General features: G+C 49.9%; 1 protein-coding gene across 10 annotated transcripts in view; it reads right to left on the reverse strand.

Moving 5' to 3' along the window:
• Window positions 1-1,248: 1,248 nt before the first annotated feature.
• The window catches only part of PYROXD2 (pyridine nucleotide-disulphide oxidoreductase domain 2), a 36,388-nt gene continuing 22,271 nt past the window's right edge, over window positions 1,249-15,365 (reverse strand). For 2 of the 10 annotated variants that reach the window (XM_007963795.3, XM_007963794.3), the window contains exons 9-16: window positions 14,396-14,537; window positions 13,898-14,032; window positions 12,474-12,660; window positions 12,062-12,218; window positions 9,813-9,967; window positions 8,652-8,758; window positions 6,327-6,447; window positions 1,249-1,611 (exon numbers count right to left, since the gene is read on the reverse strand). In XM_007963795.3, coding sequence (XP_007961986.3) covers window positions 1,430-1,611; window positions 6,327-6,447; window positions 8,652-8,758; window positions 9,813-9,967; window positions 12,062-12,218; window positions 12,474-12,660; window positions 13,898-14,032; window positions 14,396-14,537 — 1,186 coding nt within the window. In that variant the 3' untranslated portion in view covers window positions 1,249-1,429. Of the gene's footprint in view, window positions 1,616-4,924; window positions 5,232-6,326; window positions 6,573-8,651; window positions 8,759-9,812; window positions 9,968-12,061; window positions 12,219-12,473; window positions 12,661-13,897; window positions 14,033-14,395; window positions 14,538-15,365 lie in introns of those variants that run through there. The other 8 variants (XM_007963798.3, XM_007963799.3, XM_007963796.3 and 5 more) reach the window with 8 other exon arrangements.

A 15,365-nucleotide genomic window follows, 5' to 3' on the forward strand; every position in this document is an offset into this window, starting at 1 on the left:
ATATTTTGGTGAGCTGTGTTTATGTATATGCAATCCTCACATCCCTCTGTGGGAGGCATCATCATCCCCTTTATACACGACAGCCTTCTGGGTCAGATCTACACTTTCTCCATGGGTCCTGAAAGATCAGACAGAAGGGAAGGCCGACAGCTGCAGTGCAGAAAGTGTAGGTTTCACCTATCTTTTCACTGTTGACAACCTTCTTTTTTTTTTTTTTTCTTAAGAGACACATTGTCTTGAAGACTTCTGCATACCAATCAAATGGCCTTTGCTTAGTCTCATTTAATTCCTCTCGTGATTCTCTTATTAGTCAAAGACACATCTAGCCAGCTGCAGAGCTGCTGGTCTGACAACCTACATAACAGCATTGACTAATTCCAGATAAAACCAGAGAAAGTTCAGGTTCAGGTTCACCTCGGTCACCTCCTTACAAGAACACAGGATTTCTGTTGGGCTGTGGAAACACGGAGAAGATGCCACTCTTTCCCTTTGTGATGTTGCAGGGACTTTAGGTGACTGAAGACCCCACACCTCCACTGAGGATCTCTTAGACCCAGACCAGGTCTGAAGTGCTCTGACTTATGGCCAATCAATATCTATCAATGCATAAGCCATTCACACACTATTTGGACCAGGCCCAGGCCATCATTTTAAAACAAAGATTCAAAGTCCTATCCATTTACTTTGAGCTGGTTCTTATGCTAAGATAGGTTCTATGAAGGTAGTGAGGAACATTTTCCAAGCTGCTGCCAAGTGCTCAGAAAGACTTCAGCCTTCTGCTAGTAGCCTGTACTTTGGGGTATACTTTGTTCTTTCCCATTTGTCTCTCTGTTTCTGTCTCTCCATCTCTGTCTTTCTCTCTGTCTCTGTCTTTCTCTGTGTGGGTATGTTTTATATAGTTAGTATATATAATGTATATTTACATATATATATGAGAGATCCATCTATCCATCTATCACCTATCAACAAAACTCAGGTCCCATTATACCTTACTTTTTATTAGCATATTTTTCCATGTGATAAAAGTAGGTTCAAAAATGTAACTTTTAAAGTTATTGATATTCTATCACGTGCAGTTACCATGATTTAACTAATTCTCTATTTTGGGACATTTAGCCTGTTTCCAGTATTTTGCCATTGCAAACAATACTGCATGACTATCCTTCTACCTAAATCCTTAGGGACATTTCTGATATTTTCCTTCGGCGCAGTGATAAGATGCGGAATAACCCACAAAGCACACGGATATTGGCTTTCGAGTCTCGTTATCAAATACAAATGTCTGCTGCTGTCAACGGCAGAGAAGAGTGTCTTTTTTACCCACACCAGTAATTTTCTGTACAAATATTTTTTCTCAATTTTATAGGTAAAGCATGATCGTTTGGTTTTCATTGCATGTAACGGATTCCTGGTGAGTTTAAATATTTTTTCAGGTTTGCTGTCCATTTGCGTTTCTCCTTGCTTTGCATTTTGCATTCCTTTTTCTCATGTCATGTGTCTCCACTCCCCCGCAGAATGACATCCTGTGCTCAGCAGGTCTCTTCCCCCTCATTCCAGACGTCAGGGTAGGAGCATTACGAAGGTCCCACAGAAGAACTTGGGGACTGTCACCTGCCTTGCAAATCGAACATATGTTAGAAAGATGCACACTCACAAGGCCCACAGTTGGCTTGGTCAGCCACATCTGTCATTCCTCCCACCAGGAAAGCCAAATTCCTCCCAGAGCTGTAAACCTCACATCTCACTGAATCTCTGGACACCATCACCCAGGGGCTGTGAGATCAGGAGAGCCCGCTGGTAACGACTTAACCAGCTGAAGTTCCAGTGCACTTCAGGGGTTTACAGGACTGTGCCTCGAAGGAAGTGTTCCCTGCTGCTCTGGGAAAACGGGCAATTGTAAATCAGGTAACAATGAGGCCCTGCCTTATTTATCCTTCTATAGGTTTTACATACTAGGGCCAGCAAGGGACAGATTTGCCCAGCTCATGGCTGATTTGCAGAGTCAGTACTTTAGGTAAGACCAGCCCGCCTTGCTCAGCGGGACGGCATGTGCTGGGGGCTTCGAGGAACCAACGCACCCTGTGGTGCTGAGGCCTTATCTTGTCTCTTGGTCTGGACCAAATGCCATCTTTCAGAGACATGAGACACAGAATGGGAAGTCACCAAACAGTGGGAAATTCTTCCTCTTAGTGCTAAAAGTGCTTTTTTCCCCTCTCTCCCTGGCCTCCTACACGTTCCTCCTCCTTTAGAGGGAACGTTTGCCTGGAGAACAGCTGCACCCTTGTGATCCCAGAAATGATAGGGAACCATTAAAATGGGAACAGCGGCGATAAAAGAAGCTTTCAGGCCTTTGGCTTGTACTAATTAGCAATCAAGGCCAAAGCTGAACCCAATGTCCCATAATACATTTTGACACATCCTTACAAGAGAATATTAGGCAGCTATTAAAAATAATGTTTTCAAAGAATTTTTATGGCACCGAAAACTGCTTATGACATGAAGTGAAGTGAAGGAAAGATGTAAAGCCCACATATAGAACACGGAATACCAATGACCTGAAAGACTACCTGAAAATATTGTAAAACGGGAACTGCGATTATCTCTGCAGGAAAAATTATGTGTGCATTTTATGTTTTTCTCTTATTATATTTTAAACATTTCCTACATTAGGCACTCGTGGCTTTTGTTTATCAAAAATAAAATAAAATAATTAAAAAAAATTTTTTTTTTTTGAGACAGAGTCTCTTTCTGTCACCCAGGCTGGAGTGCAGTGGTGTGATCTCAGCTCACTGCAACCTCCGCCTCCTGGGTTCAAGCAATTCTCCTGCCTCAGCCTCCAGAGCAGCTGAGATTACAGGTGTGTGCCACCACATCCAGCTAATTTTTTTTTGAATTTTTGGTAGAGACAGGGTTTCATCATGTAAGCCAGGATGGTCTCGAGCCCCTGACCTTGTGATCCACCCACCTCGGCCTCCCAAAGTGCTAGGATTACAGATGTGAGCCACTGCACCTGGCCAAAAATCATTACTACTTCTAAAGACTAAGTCTGATGTGAGCTTCCCCAGGCCTTTGAAGATTTTCTATGTTCATTTCTCCCTCTCTCCCTCCCTTTCTCCTTCCTTCTTCCCTCACTTTCTTCCTTCTTCTCTTTCATTTTCGTTTCTTTCTTCCTCTCTCCCTTTTTCTCTTTCATTTTTTCTCTCATTCTTTCTGTCTTCCTTCTTTCCTTCCAGAAAACCAGCAATATTGACCAAAAACAAATTTTCTTTTTTTTAGACAGAGTCTCGCTTTGTTGCCCAGGCTGGAGTGCAGTGGCGCGATCTCGGCTCACTGCAACCTCTGTGTCCCGGGTTCATGCCATTCTCCTGCCTCAGCCTCCCAAGTAGCTGGGACTACAGGCGCCTGCCACCACACCCGGCTAATTTTTTGTACTTTTAGTAGAGACGGGGTTTCACTGTGTTAGCCAGGATGGTCTCGATCTCCTGACCCTGTGATCTGCCTGCCTCGGCCTCCCAAAGTGCTGGGATTACAGGCGTGAGCCACCACGCCCGGCCAACAAATTTTCAACAAGCTCAAGAAGTTGATGGTACTGATGCTGAATGAGGGATGGGGCTTGGCTACTTTGGAAAAAGCTTGGGGACCCAAACATGGTTCTGCACTGTCCTGCACAATGCTTCTAGGGGTCTAGTTTCAATTCTGGGTTCCAGGTTAAAAAGTATACAGAGAAAACCACCTTCTGCAGAATACAAAAATGACAAAAATATCTTCACCAACAAAAGCCACAGCAGCAGCTCCACCGTGTACCGAATGCTTATCGTGTGCCAGATCCTGGAGGGAAACATGACCTGTTGTCTGATGTGAGCTTTAAAACAACTGAGAAATCTGAGTTTACCAACATTAAGTAATGAGGTGGATCTATTTGAATCTGTATAAATTTGCCCAGGAAACGGAGGAAGGGAAGCTTTCCCAGGGAAGATCCTGCCTCATCTGCAGATGGGACGGCTTGGACTGTGGTCTTGGCTGCCGGAACTGGAGAAGCTGGCTGGGAGGACTGCATTACCACGGGAACTTTGGATGGATTTTCCTGGACAAGAGTGACAATTCAACTCACTTTAGGATTATAGAGGTTTATATTGAAAGGTGTTGGTGACACAACAGACTTAGCTCATGGGAGGCAGAAGGCTGAATGCTCTGGAATCAGGAAGAGTGGGCTCCCAGACAGCCTCAGTGGAATCCACCTTGCAGTCACCCTTGACTGCTTTTTGCCTGACTGGAAGATTCTGTGGCTTGAGATGCCAAGCTTTGTTCAGGCCCATGGCCCCTGTGGGTGACTCTATGGATCATGGGGAAATTGGGTCCATTCTTATTGTTTGCCAGGAATGTGACAGCAGTTGACTGGGCTCCACCTGGGCAGTCCTCCAGTTGGTGGTGGTGGGGGTCCCAGCCAAGGACAGGGGGATGCTTAGATCAGACTCTTCCACTGGTTAGATGGACTGTTCTTTTTGTTTTGTTTTGTTTTTGTTTTTTGTTTTGTTTTTGTTTTTGTGTTGAGATGGAGTCTCTGTCGCCCAGGCTGGAGTGCAGTGGTGCAATCTCGGCTCATTGCAACCTCTACCTCCTGGGTTCAAGTGATTCTCTTGCCTCAGCCTTCCAAGTAGCTGGGATTACAGGCACCTGCCACCACGCCTGGCTAATTTTTGTATTTTTAGTAGAGATGAGGTTTCACCATGTTGGCCAGGCTGGTCTTGAATTTCTGATCTCAAAGTGATTTGCCTGCCTCAACTTCCTGAAGTGCTGGGATTACAGGCACGAGTCACCATGCCTGGCCTTCAAATGGACTGCTTCTTAGCTGATGTAAGAATTATGAGTACACCAGACAAGTCTATCCCACCAACTAACACAGAGAAAAAACATGAGCAAGTAATCTGTATGAAATATTAGTTTTAATAAAACAGAACCAGTCCATGTATGGAGGCACCGGCATAAGGTTAACTTGCACTAAATGTAACTCGTACATTTTTTCTAAAATAATAGCTTGAGCATTGAGGACTTGGTGGCATTAAGTACTAACGCGAAGCTGAGCTTCCCAGGAAGCTGACCCAATGGAGCGCTTGGAATTGAGGGGTGAAGTCTTCTTCCTGGGTCAGAGCTGATTCGGGGTCACTTGCTCTTGAGGTCCCTAAAGGCCGCATGTGCTGCATTTCGCCCAGCAGCTCCCATCACACCTCCTCCTGGAAGGGAATCTCCTATGAACCAAAGCTCTGCTCAAAAACCCGCCAGGGTGGGGGGCGGGGGGCGGGGCTTACAGAGATCCAGCAACAAAGCAGAGTGGGGCTGCTTAGAGGGGTGCGGGGGTGTGGGCACTGGAATCGCCTAGGACAGACATTCAATAGATCCTGGCTCCCTCCAGGCTTCCTGCACCAAAGGTCTGGGAAGGGGCCAGGTCCACAGCCCACAGCCTCAATAGCTGAGGGTGGACCCGCTGGATGGGCAGATGCTTAGTAAGCAAAGTTAAAATTTCAGAATAAGGGGCTGGGGGGAGGGAGGAGATGTGGAAGCACAGACTCTTTCCAGGGGGACCAAGTCCACACAGCTCAGAGAAGGTGTGCATAGCAAATGACAGCCTCAGCCAGCTCCTTAGGCTTGGAATGCGCACAAGAAAGAATTGTGAAGTTGAAGAAGTTAACTTTATCCATCCTTTCTGGTCTAAAATATGGATGGAGGCCTCTAATCCCAGCACTTTGGGAAGCTGAGTGGGGAGGATCACTTCAGCTCGGGAGTTCGAGACCAGCCTGGGCAACGTAACAAAACCCATCTTTACAAAAGAATAAAAAATTAGCCAGGCATGGTGGCACACACCTGTAGTCCCAACTATGCCAGAGGTCGAGGCAGGAGGATCACTCGAGCCCAGGAGGTTGAGGCTGCAGTGAGCTGTGATCATACCACTGCACTCCAGCCTGGGCAATAGACTGAAACCCCATCTAAATATATATATGGATGGGGAATTTAGGGACATGGGTCTCTCATAAGCCCGCATTGGAATGTGGTGAGATGCCTCCACCAGGACGCATCCCCAGGCCTCAGGCCTCCTGAAGGGGAGGTGTGAGCTCGACTGTGGGCTGTGGTCAGCCTGGTGGAGGCAGCAGCTGGGTGCTCACCTGTGCATGGAGAATTCTGAACACAAGGCAGCTTCTTATGGTGGGAGTTCCCTGCTCCCCTCCCTCTCTGCCGCCTTCATTGTTTATCTTCTTCCTCCTTCTCCAAGTCTCTGGCCTCCAGTGAGCCCTCCCAGTCCCCACAGGGTAGTGGGACTCCAGGTCACTCACCAGGATGAGCCCCACTTCCACAGAGATACAGGCCCTGGAGAGGGCAGCGGTAGCCAGAATGCAGGGGCACAGGGCGGGCAAAGTAGAGCTGGTCCAGGGACATGGCACAGTGGAATATGTTCTGCAGAGGCAGGGCCACAGCCATTAGCACGGGAGCGTTACAGCCTTTCCTGTCCTGGCAGGGTTTCTTCCCCTCCCCTGTTCTCCAGCAAAAGTTCTTCTCCTTCCGGGATATTTTCTTGGGTTCTTAAAATGCAGAAAGGGAAGGAGATGAGATGGAACAGGCACACGCCCTGGGGCTGGGAGTGAAGTTTTCCAGAGGCCTTTTGAGGAAGAAAGCAGGGTGGGGAACAGGAACTGAACAGGAAAGAAAAGAGGGTTTTGCTATCTACTCTGCATCCCTCTCACTCTGCTGGAAAAGCAGAATCATCTGACTTATTGTGGCTGCTGGCATATGTCTCTGCGAGAACTTCCTTCCGTGGCCAAGGCATCCACCTGAGCCCGGACCCCAGCGTCCAGGTTCCAGCAGGATCACTGTGAATGGCAGACAAGAGGCAATGGAGCCGAGCACAGTTCTGTCCCCCTGGCTTGGGTGAGACCAGCCCCAGGCTGAGAAGGGAGGCAGCATGGGACAAGCGAAGGTCAGACTCAGGAGGCAGGTCTGGACAAGAAGCCCGACGTCTGCTGGGCGTCACCACAGGAGTGTCCCCCCACTGCTCTCCTCACCTTGCCCCAAACTGAGGTCATCCCCTTTCCTCAAGTCTGCTCCTCCCCATCCTCCTGCGTCCGTGAATGACACCACCTTCCTCCCGCTGGCCTCTGCACCTACCCTTCACATCACCTCCACCCTGACCCCTATGTGCACACCGTCACCAAGGCTTCTCAAGTCTGCCCGCCCCATGCATGCTCTACCCAGCCATTCCCTTCCTTCCTGCTGCCTGGCCTTCTTTCCTCTACCCAGACCAGTGCTGTTCAGTGAACATGTAATAGGAGCTAATATGCAGTTTTTGATTTATTAGTAACTACATTTAAAAAGTAAAAGCAGAGCCTGTTGTGGCTCATGCCTGTAATCCCAGCACTTTGGGAGGCCAAGGTGGGAGGATCACTTGAGCCCCAGAGTTTGAGACCAGCCTAGGCAACACAGGGAGACTCCATCTCTAAAATTAAAAAAAATTAGCCTGGTATGGTGGTGCATGCCTATGGTCCTAGCTACTCAGGAGGCTGAGGTGGGAGGATGGATGGCTTGAGCCCCAGAGGTCGAGGCTGCAGTGAGCTGTGATTGTACTACTGTACTCCAGCCTGGGTGATAGAACAAGACCCTATCTCTAGAAGGAAGAAAGGGAGGAAGAGAGGGAGGGAGGGAAGGAGGGAAGGAGGGAAGGAGGAAGGGAAGGAGGGAGGGAGGAAGTAAAGAAGGGAGGGAGGAAGGAAGGAAGGAAGGAAGGAAGGAAGGGCAAGTTGATGAATTTAATGTAAATAACATATTTTATTTAGCTATATATATCTCTATATATTTATTAGCTATATACATATAATATACCCAAAATATTATAATTTCAACATATAATCAATATATAAATTATTGATGAGATATTTTATATTTTTTTCTATACTGTGTGCATTCTACACTTGCAGCACATCTCACTTTGGCCTCAGATTTTTCTTTTGCTTTTTTTTTAAAATTTTCTTTTTAGAGATAGGGTCTCATTCTGTTACCCAGGCTGAAGTGTAATGGCACATCACAGCTCACTGTAGTCTCGAACTCCCGGGCTCAAGCGATCCTCCTGCTTCAGCTTCCTGGGTAGCTGGGACCACAGGTACACACCACCACCCCTGGCGATGTTTTTGGTTTTTTGTTTTTGTAGAGATGGGGTCTCACTATGTTCCCTAGGCTGGTCTCTTGCAAGTGCTCAGTAGCTGCAATGAGGCGATTGAGCCTGGCCTCCTAACTGGTCTCGCTGTCTCCAATCTCTAGTTTTTGATAAACCGAAGTCTGAGGATGTGCTGCTGCCTTGAGAAGGGGGTGCTCTCTCTGAAGAAAGCCAGATGGCAGAGCCAGCATGGTTGTCAAGGCAGAGGGCCACAATCCTGGTGACCTTCTCAGTGGGGGCTGTCCTGCCTGTGTTTCTGAGTCCCTACTAGGGATCCCCCATTCCCTCAATTTGACCACTTCTCTGCCCTCTCTCAGCCAGGGTCCCTGCCCCTGTCCTCCCTTCCTGATGAAAGCTGAGTATGGAGGGACAAGATAAAGCAGAGAGGTCACAGCCAGGAAGTGAGGGTGCAGAGGGAAGGCTATGGTGAGAGACCCCCTAGGCTTATACGCACCCCTCCAGGAAGCCCAAAGATTCTCTCCAAATCTGGTGGTGTGAGGATGTCTCTGCCAACCACAGAGTCCTTGAAGCCAGGGGCATAGACCTCGATGCAATCAAACACTGGGGTGCCAAAAACAGAGAAATGAGATGGTGTTAGGAAGAAGAGGAGGCGCTAAGGGGATACAACTTGGCAAATTTACTAACAGTCATTAAATTACACACAGACATGGGTTTATTTTATCATATGCAAATTATACCTCAATAGGTGAAAAACAAAAATCAGCCCACAAGCAAATGAATAATTCATCCCAAAGATGCATGGGCAGGCCGGTCCAGTCCCCAGTTTTCCCCACTTCCCTACCCCAACCCTAAACACAAAGCTGCTTGTCTCCTCTTGCATATGCAGCTTTTTTCACCTCATCACTTTCCTCAAGCTCTTTCTTTCTTTCTCTCTCTTTCTCTCTTTCAGACAGAGTCTCACTCTGTCACCTAGGCTGGAGTGCAGTGGTGCGACCTCAGCTCACTGCAACCTCCGCCTCCGGGTTCAAACGATTCTCCTGCCTCAGTCTCCGGGGCAGCTGAGATTACAGGCATGTGCCACCACCCACGGCTTGTTTTTTTTTGTGTTTTTCGTAGTGATGGAGTTTCACCATGTTGGTCAGGCCTGTCTCGAACTCTTGACCTCAGGTGATCCACCTGCCTCAGCCTCCTGAAGTGCTGGAATTATAGGCATGAGCCCCCACGCCCGGCCTGCTCAAGCTGTTTCTCTTGCTTGGAATGCCCTTTGCTGCCTGGCCAGCTCCTAGTCATCCTTGGAAACCCAGCTTGACCATCCCTTCCTTTGAAAGCCTTCCTTGTCCCTCTGGCTCATGCTTCTCCTTTGGTTCATGCAGTCAGCTGTGCTGTAATGACAGATTTCTTAATTTGTCTCCTCCATCCCTTGCTAGGCTGCGAGCAACTGGAGGGCAGGAACTGTGTTTTCTTGGCTTTCTTAGCCCAGTTCCTGACCCCAGCAGTCATTCACTATGCTGAGTTGAGGTTCCCTCGACTATTTCCTCCCTTTGGGACGTCACCTGCAGCTGTCAATCCTGAATGGGGCAGTGAAGAGGAGCAGGCCCAGTCAGGTCGCAAGCCCGGCTGTGGCTCTGGATGCAGAACATGCAGCTCCCTTTACCTCTGTCTGCATAAGCGTCTCTCTCCTGCTCGTCCCAGGCCTTGCCTCCAGCCAGTGTGTAGGGTGTGTACTGAGTGAAGAGAGAGACTACGTGGCAGCCGGAGGGAGCCAGGGTGGGGTCCAGCGCAGAAGGGATGCAGAGCTCAATCATAGGCCTGTGCGGGCAGGGAGGAGAGACGGCAGGTCTAAGAGCAGCAGTGTGTTGCGAAGGGCCTCTGAGATGACTTGGGGCACAGTGGAGACCCTGAGATGACACCAATCCTGGGCGACTGTCGCTGTACAGCCACAGTGGTTGTCCACTTGCATTGGCTTAGCGGCTGCCAGTGTGATCCAGAGCACCCGTGAGGAGCTCACCTGGCCCAGACCCCCGAATGCATGGCCTGTCCTTGCCTGCCTTCATCACACGCTGTGCTCTAACCACAGCTCCCAAACGCAAATGTCTCCAAGGTCCACACAGACAGTGGGAGTGTGGAAAGAGGCCAGGCCTAAGACAGCAGGCGCCCAGGCAGCCAGATTTCAGCCAGGCTTTAGCGGCCTGACTGCCTTTTCCAGAGCAGACCAATGGAAGACAGAGTTGCTAGGGCTGCCCCGAGCCCCAGCAGAGCTGTGACCTGCTTCCCACCCCACCACCTTTGCCTGCCACACCTTTTCTACCTGGAGCACATTCTCCCTCTGATCTCCAAATATGAGTCTCCTTCAAGGCCACGGGAAACGCCCCTTCTCCCTGCGTCCCTCAGCCGCAATGTTTTTGCTGAACTTGGATGTCCACCAGGGATCTTAAACGTCCCCCGTTCAAACCCCAATGCCTGATTAGCCTCTAAAACCTGCTCCACCCCCGCCGCCTCTTCCTCTCTTCAGTAAATGGAGGCATCATTTCACAGTCGCTCCTTTTTATTACGCACATCCCACTCCCTGTCCAACAGCAAGTCCTGTTGGCTTCACCTTCAAAATATACCCAGTCTTCTGTCCCTTCTCATCACTTCCACTGCCCCACCCTTGTCCAAGCCACTGTCCACTCCAACTTGGATTCTGCAACAGTAACCCATTGCAACAGATGCCTTAATGTTTTCTCCACACCGTGTCCAGGTTGGTCTTTCTAAAGTATAAGGCAGGCTCTGCACAAACTTTCCTGGAGTAAGAGCCAGGACAGTTGACAAGACCCAGCACGATCTGACACCCTTCACTCCCAGGTGCTCTCTCTCCAGAGAGTCACTCTGGCCTCGTCCCTGTGCCTCCTACACAGCAGCATGCTCCTGCCTCAGGACCTTTGCCCCTGACCTTCCCTCTGTCTGGGCGTTCTTTCCCAGGTACCCACAAGATCTGTATCCTCACTTCCTTCCGGTCTCTGCTTAAGTGCCGCGTTGTCAGAGAAGCCTTTCCTCCCCTTCCCTGCCTGTTTTTCTCTGCAGTGCTCATCATCAGTGCTTACTTGTTGATTGTCTTCCTCTCATGGATAGAAAGTCAGCGACCTGAGACCTTGTTGGCTTTGCTTGCTGATCTGTGCCCAGTCACTGAACCAAGCCTGGCACAGAGTAGAGACCCCAGAATGTTTATAAATGGATGAATGAACTTTGCCCTATACCCTTCTCTCCAGGCGCACATCTTCTTTACCACATGCTGTAAATATTTGTGTACCTGTCTTATCATAAGCTTCATGTCGGTATCATGCCCCTGCCCCACTAGTTCTCCCAGCCCGTACCTAGCACAGAGCCGGGCACTGAGTAGGTTTTCAACAGTGTGTGCTGGACAGTGGACAGGAAGGAAAGGCTCTTGCTCCTATAGCGCCCCTGCGTTTTCTGGAAGGATGGAAATACAGCTGCAGTGGGAGGTGGGAAATGCTTTTAGAAGTTTTGCAAGAAGGCAGCTTATCAGAAAAAGAAAGGCTATGGAGCAGAGGACTCAGTGTGTGTGTGTCCCCTGACAGGCTCTGAATGAAAGAACCTCCTTTGCTCTCCCAGAACACATTTTCTCCTCTTCTTCCCCAGGACCAGCTCTTTCCCGGGCAGTGCTCTGCCCCTCTGCCCCTTCCGCTAACCTGAGCTGCTCTTCACCCTTACCTGCCCTGGTCCTCAGATTTTTCACCTGGGATGCACTTCCTGTCCTTAGAAGTTAAGTATGGATTTTGGCAGATCCTAAGTCACTGTGAAGGTTGAACGCCAGGCCTGATCTCTGCTGTGTGTGGCATGGACAGCCCGCCTCCCAGGCCCATGTGGAAGAACATCAGGGGATGTTCTGTCCAGGACCCCTACCTGTGGGAAGGCAGGCCGTCCACGGCGTCTTCAAAGGCCTGATGAAGGAGGAGGGTGTCTTCACAGTTCAGGTGGATGGAGCACTGGTGATGGGGCAGCGGCTGGTCCCTGGGACCATTGGGGGCTGCTAGGAAGCTGGGCAGCCTGTCTACAGCCACTGAGGGACCAAAGAGGAGGGTCAGGTCTTAGCCCCTCAAGGTCCTCCCTCTACAGCCAGCACCCTGCTACCCTCAGTGGCAGATGGGAGTAGGAAAGTACAAGCAAGTGTTTCACCTTCTGACCAGGCTGCAGGGGGACACAGGCTGGAGGTCAGGGAATGGAGATGATGACAGAGTTCAGCTGCCCCCCGCCTGGAGGTTTCTCACTTAGATGGGTCAAAGGAGACAGTGCTGCAATGTGGTCTGCCTCTTACCATTGATCTTGGTGACAGGCGACCGGGTGTCCAGCTGAGAGATTTTCTCCAGGAACTCCTCAGGAAGCCACTCCTGGAAGGAGAAGCCTCCATGAAAGCCCCCAGACGTCCAAGGCCCCAAGGAAGCTGCCTTCTTTCTTTGCTCAGGAAGATCCCTCAGTCGCTCCCTCCGGAAATCCTCTTCATCCTTCAAAGCTCAGCCAAAACCACCTCCCCTGTGAAGCCTTCCTAGATCCCCTCCCACTCAGCTCTAACCACTTCCTCCTCTGCGCTTGGCCAGCAGTTCTGACTGTGAAATAGTCCACACCTCTCCCTGCTTGCAAAGGGGACAGTGGTTTGCAGGTCTCTTTTCACTACTGGTGTGTAAGCTCTTGGAAGCCTTGATGATCTCAGAATTGCCTTAACAAGTTTCTTTTTACTGATGTTTGTTGAATTTTATTAATGGAATCACTCAGAAAAAGTAGTGCTTTGCCCCTAAGAATTGCCCCCAAGAATGGTTGGGAGCTTCATGGACGTATACATGTTATCGTATCTTTTGGGCACAGGGAAAGTCAATTGCAAAAACTGCCCCCCAAAACTCACCCCTCCCTGTTTGCACACCTGTTTCTGTGTAATCTTGCAGTGCCCTCACACTCTGACTCTGGGCTTGGCCATGAGACTTGCTTTGGCCAATGCTAGCAAACAGGATGCAAAGAGATCAAACCACGTGATGCTTGCATACATGCTTGAGCTTGCCTGCTTTTGCCCCTTGCCAGACCCTGAGAACATGCCTGGACTACTGTGCTGGGGGAGGACAGACACACGGGGCAGAGCTGAGTCCCCCCTCCGGTCATCCCAGCAGAAACAGACCTGGACCAGCTACCACCGGCTAGCTCCCAGGAACAAGAAGGAGTCCCGCCAAGATCAGCAGAGCCGGCAAGCTGACCTGCGGCTGACTGCAGTTGCGTGAGCCAGCCGTGAGCAGTTGAAATCCACCAAGATCAACTGAAGTCTCCAGTTCTGGGTGCCAGTATTTCTTGTTATATGCCCAGAAGTTTTGTGGCTCTTTTTTTAAATTAATTAATAATCATGGATAATACAACAGAGAGTTGACACATACAATGAACTTAGAGCTGGTGAGAGGGGAGAAATCAGGAAAGTAGGAAAGTTGTGGAAATAACTCTAGATTGAAAGTCAGACCTGTGTTCTAGCTCTGGCTCTGCCAGTGGCCAGAATCTTGGTCACTTCACCTCTCTGGCCCCTTCTCCTCACCTGTGAGGCTTCTTCCCTGTTTGCTACCTGCCCTTACCCGCCTGTTTCCCAAATGCAGAGACTTGGCTTTTGCATCTCACACCCTGATGCAATCCTGGCTCCCTCAATTCCCACAGATTCCAACCCCTGTTTTGGCAGACATCTAAGCTCCACCCTCCTGCCTGCAGCCTCACCTGTGGTGTCAGCTTCAGGAAGGTGATCTGTGGTGATGTGTTGGACAGCACCACCTTGCTTCTCACTTCTGTGCCATCTTCCAGCACAACTCCTTGAACACAGCCTTCACTGTTCACCTGTACCTTCGCCACTGTCTAGCGCCCACCAGAAACCCCCAGGAAGGGAAACCCAGGTTAGATCTTGTGGGATTCCCATGGTCTGTGATGGTCCTAGGCATTCACAACTTCTTCATCCCAAACCCACCCCATCAAGTTCTGCAGCTTCTCCATGAAGCCTCGGCTTCTCCATGAAACACTCAGCCTCGGTTCAGTGACCAGGGAATTCAAAGGGGGTGGTTAGCCACTAACAGGCTGCGTGACCTTAGTCTCTTGATTCTGCAACCCACCCCCTCACAGCCCCTCTGTTCATCGGTAAAACAAGGGACCTTCCAAATTTGAGACTTGGTTCTGTCCTGGGATCCTTGTCAATAATTGGGGTGGGGTAGAGGGGCCATTCACCTTTTCAGTGAAGATGCTTGCTCCATGGGTGGTGGCTGAGCTTGCGATGGCATCAGAGAGGGCACCCATGCCCCCCTGGACGTAGCCCCAGGCCCCCTGCATCCCCTCCAGGCCCCCCATCACATGATGCAGCAGCACATACCTGAGGACAGACCATCCGACTCAGATCCTGGAGGTGGGATCTCATCTGCCCAGAGTTGTAGGTGCAACTATTCCTTTCCATCTTGATCTTCAGCCCCTCCCTGCCACCATCCAGCCCTTTCCCAGTAGACTTTAATGAGCTCAAGTTCTTGTAAGAGCCCTTTGCCTTCTCTACACCGACTCCCCAGCAAGTGTGTCTATGTGCATAGCTTTATTACCAAAAAGAAGGCAACGATGCCCAAACCTGCAGCTCCAGCACTCTCCTGAACTCCAGCTCCTGTGTCTAACTACCCACAGATATCTCCATTTGGACGCTTTCTTGGTAGGCATCTTAAACCCACCACATTTTCCCCATTCTCCAGCTGCTTCCCCTTCAATCTTTCCCATTCCAGTGAACGACACCTTTCCATAGAAGGTTCTGTTTCCAACAGAAACCAGGTGTCAGCCTTGACCGCTACCATCCTTCCCTATCTACGTCCACACAGCAACGCCAACTCAGCCTCCAAAGGGCTTGCAAGGCCACCCCACCTCTCAGCCTCTCTTCTTTTTCTTATGCTGCTGCAGTAGTGCCCCTCATCGGACCCCTTCTCCCACACTTTCTCCCCTGCAGGTCTTTGTCCACATATATCCTGGAGCCTTATCTTAAAGCCCAGCTGTGCTCGTGCCACTCACTTATCACCATTCCAAACCTCCCTGGCTTGGCGCTGCTCTTAGGGAATGGCCAGTCTCCTAGCAGGCACTCCAGCCTCACCCCTCATCCTGTCCCTCTCTGTACGCCATCCTCCTAACTAACAGAACCTCTAGATTCCTGGGTGGATCACACGTTCTC

This window comes from Chlorocebus sabaeus, chromosome 9 (assembly GCF_047675955.1).
Source record: "Chlorocebus sabaeus isolate Y175 chromosome 9, mChlSab1.0.hap1, whole genome shotgun sequence".
NCBI lineage: Eukaryota > Metazoa > Chordata > Mammalia > Primates > Cercopithecidae > Chlorocebus > Chlorocebus sabaeus.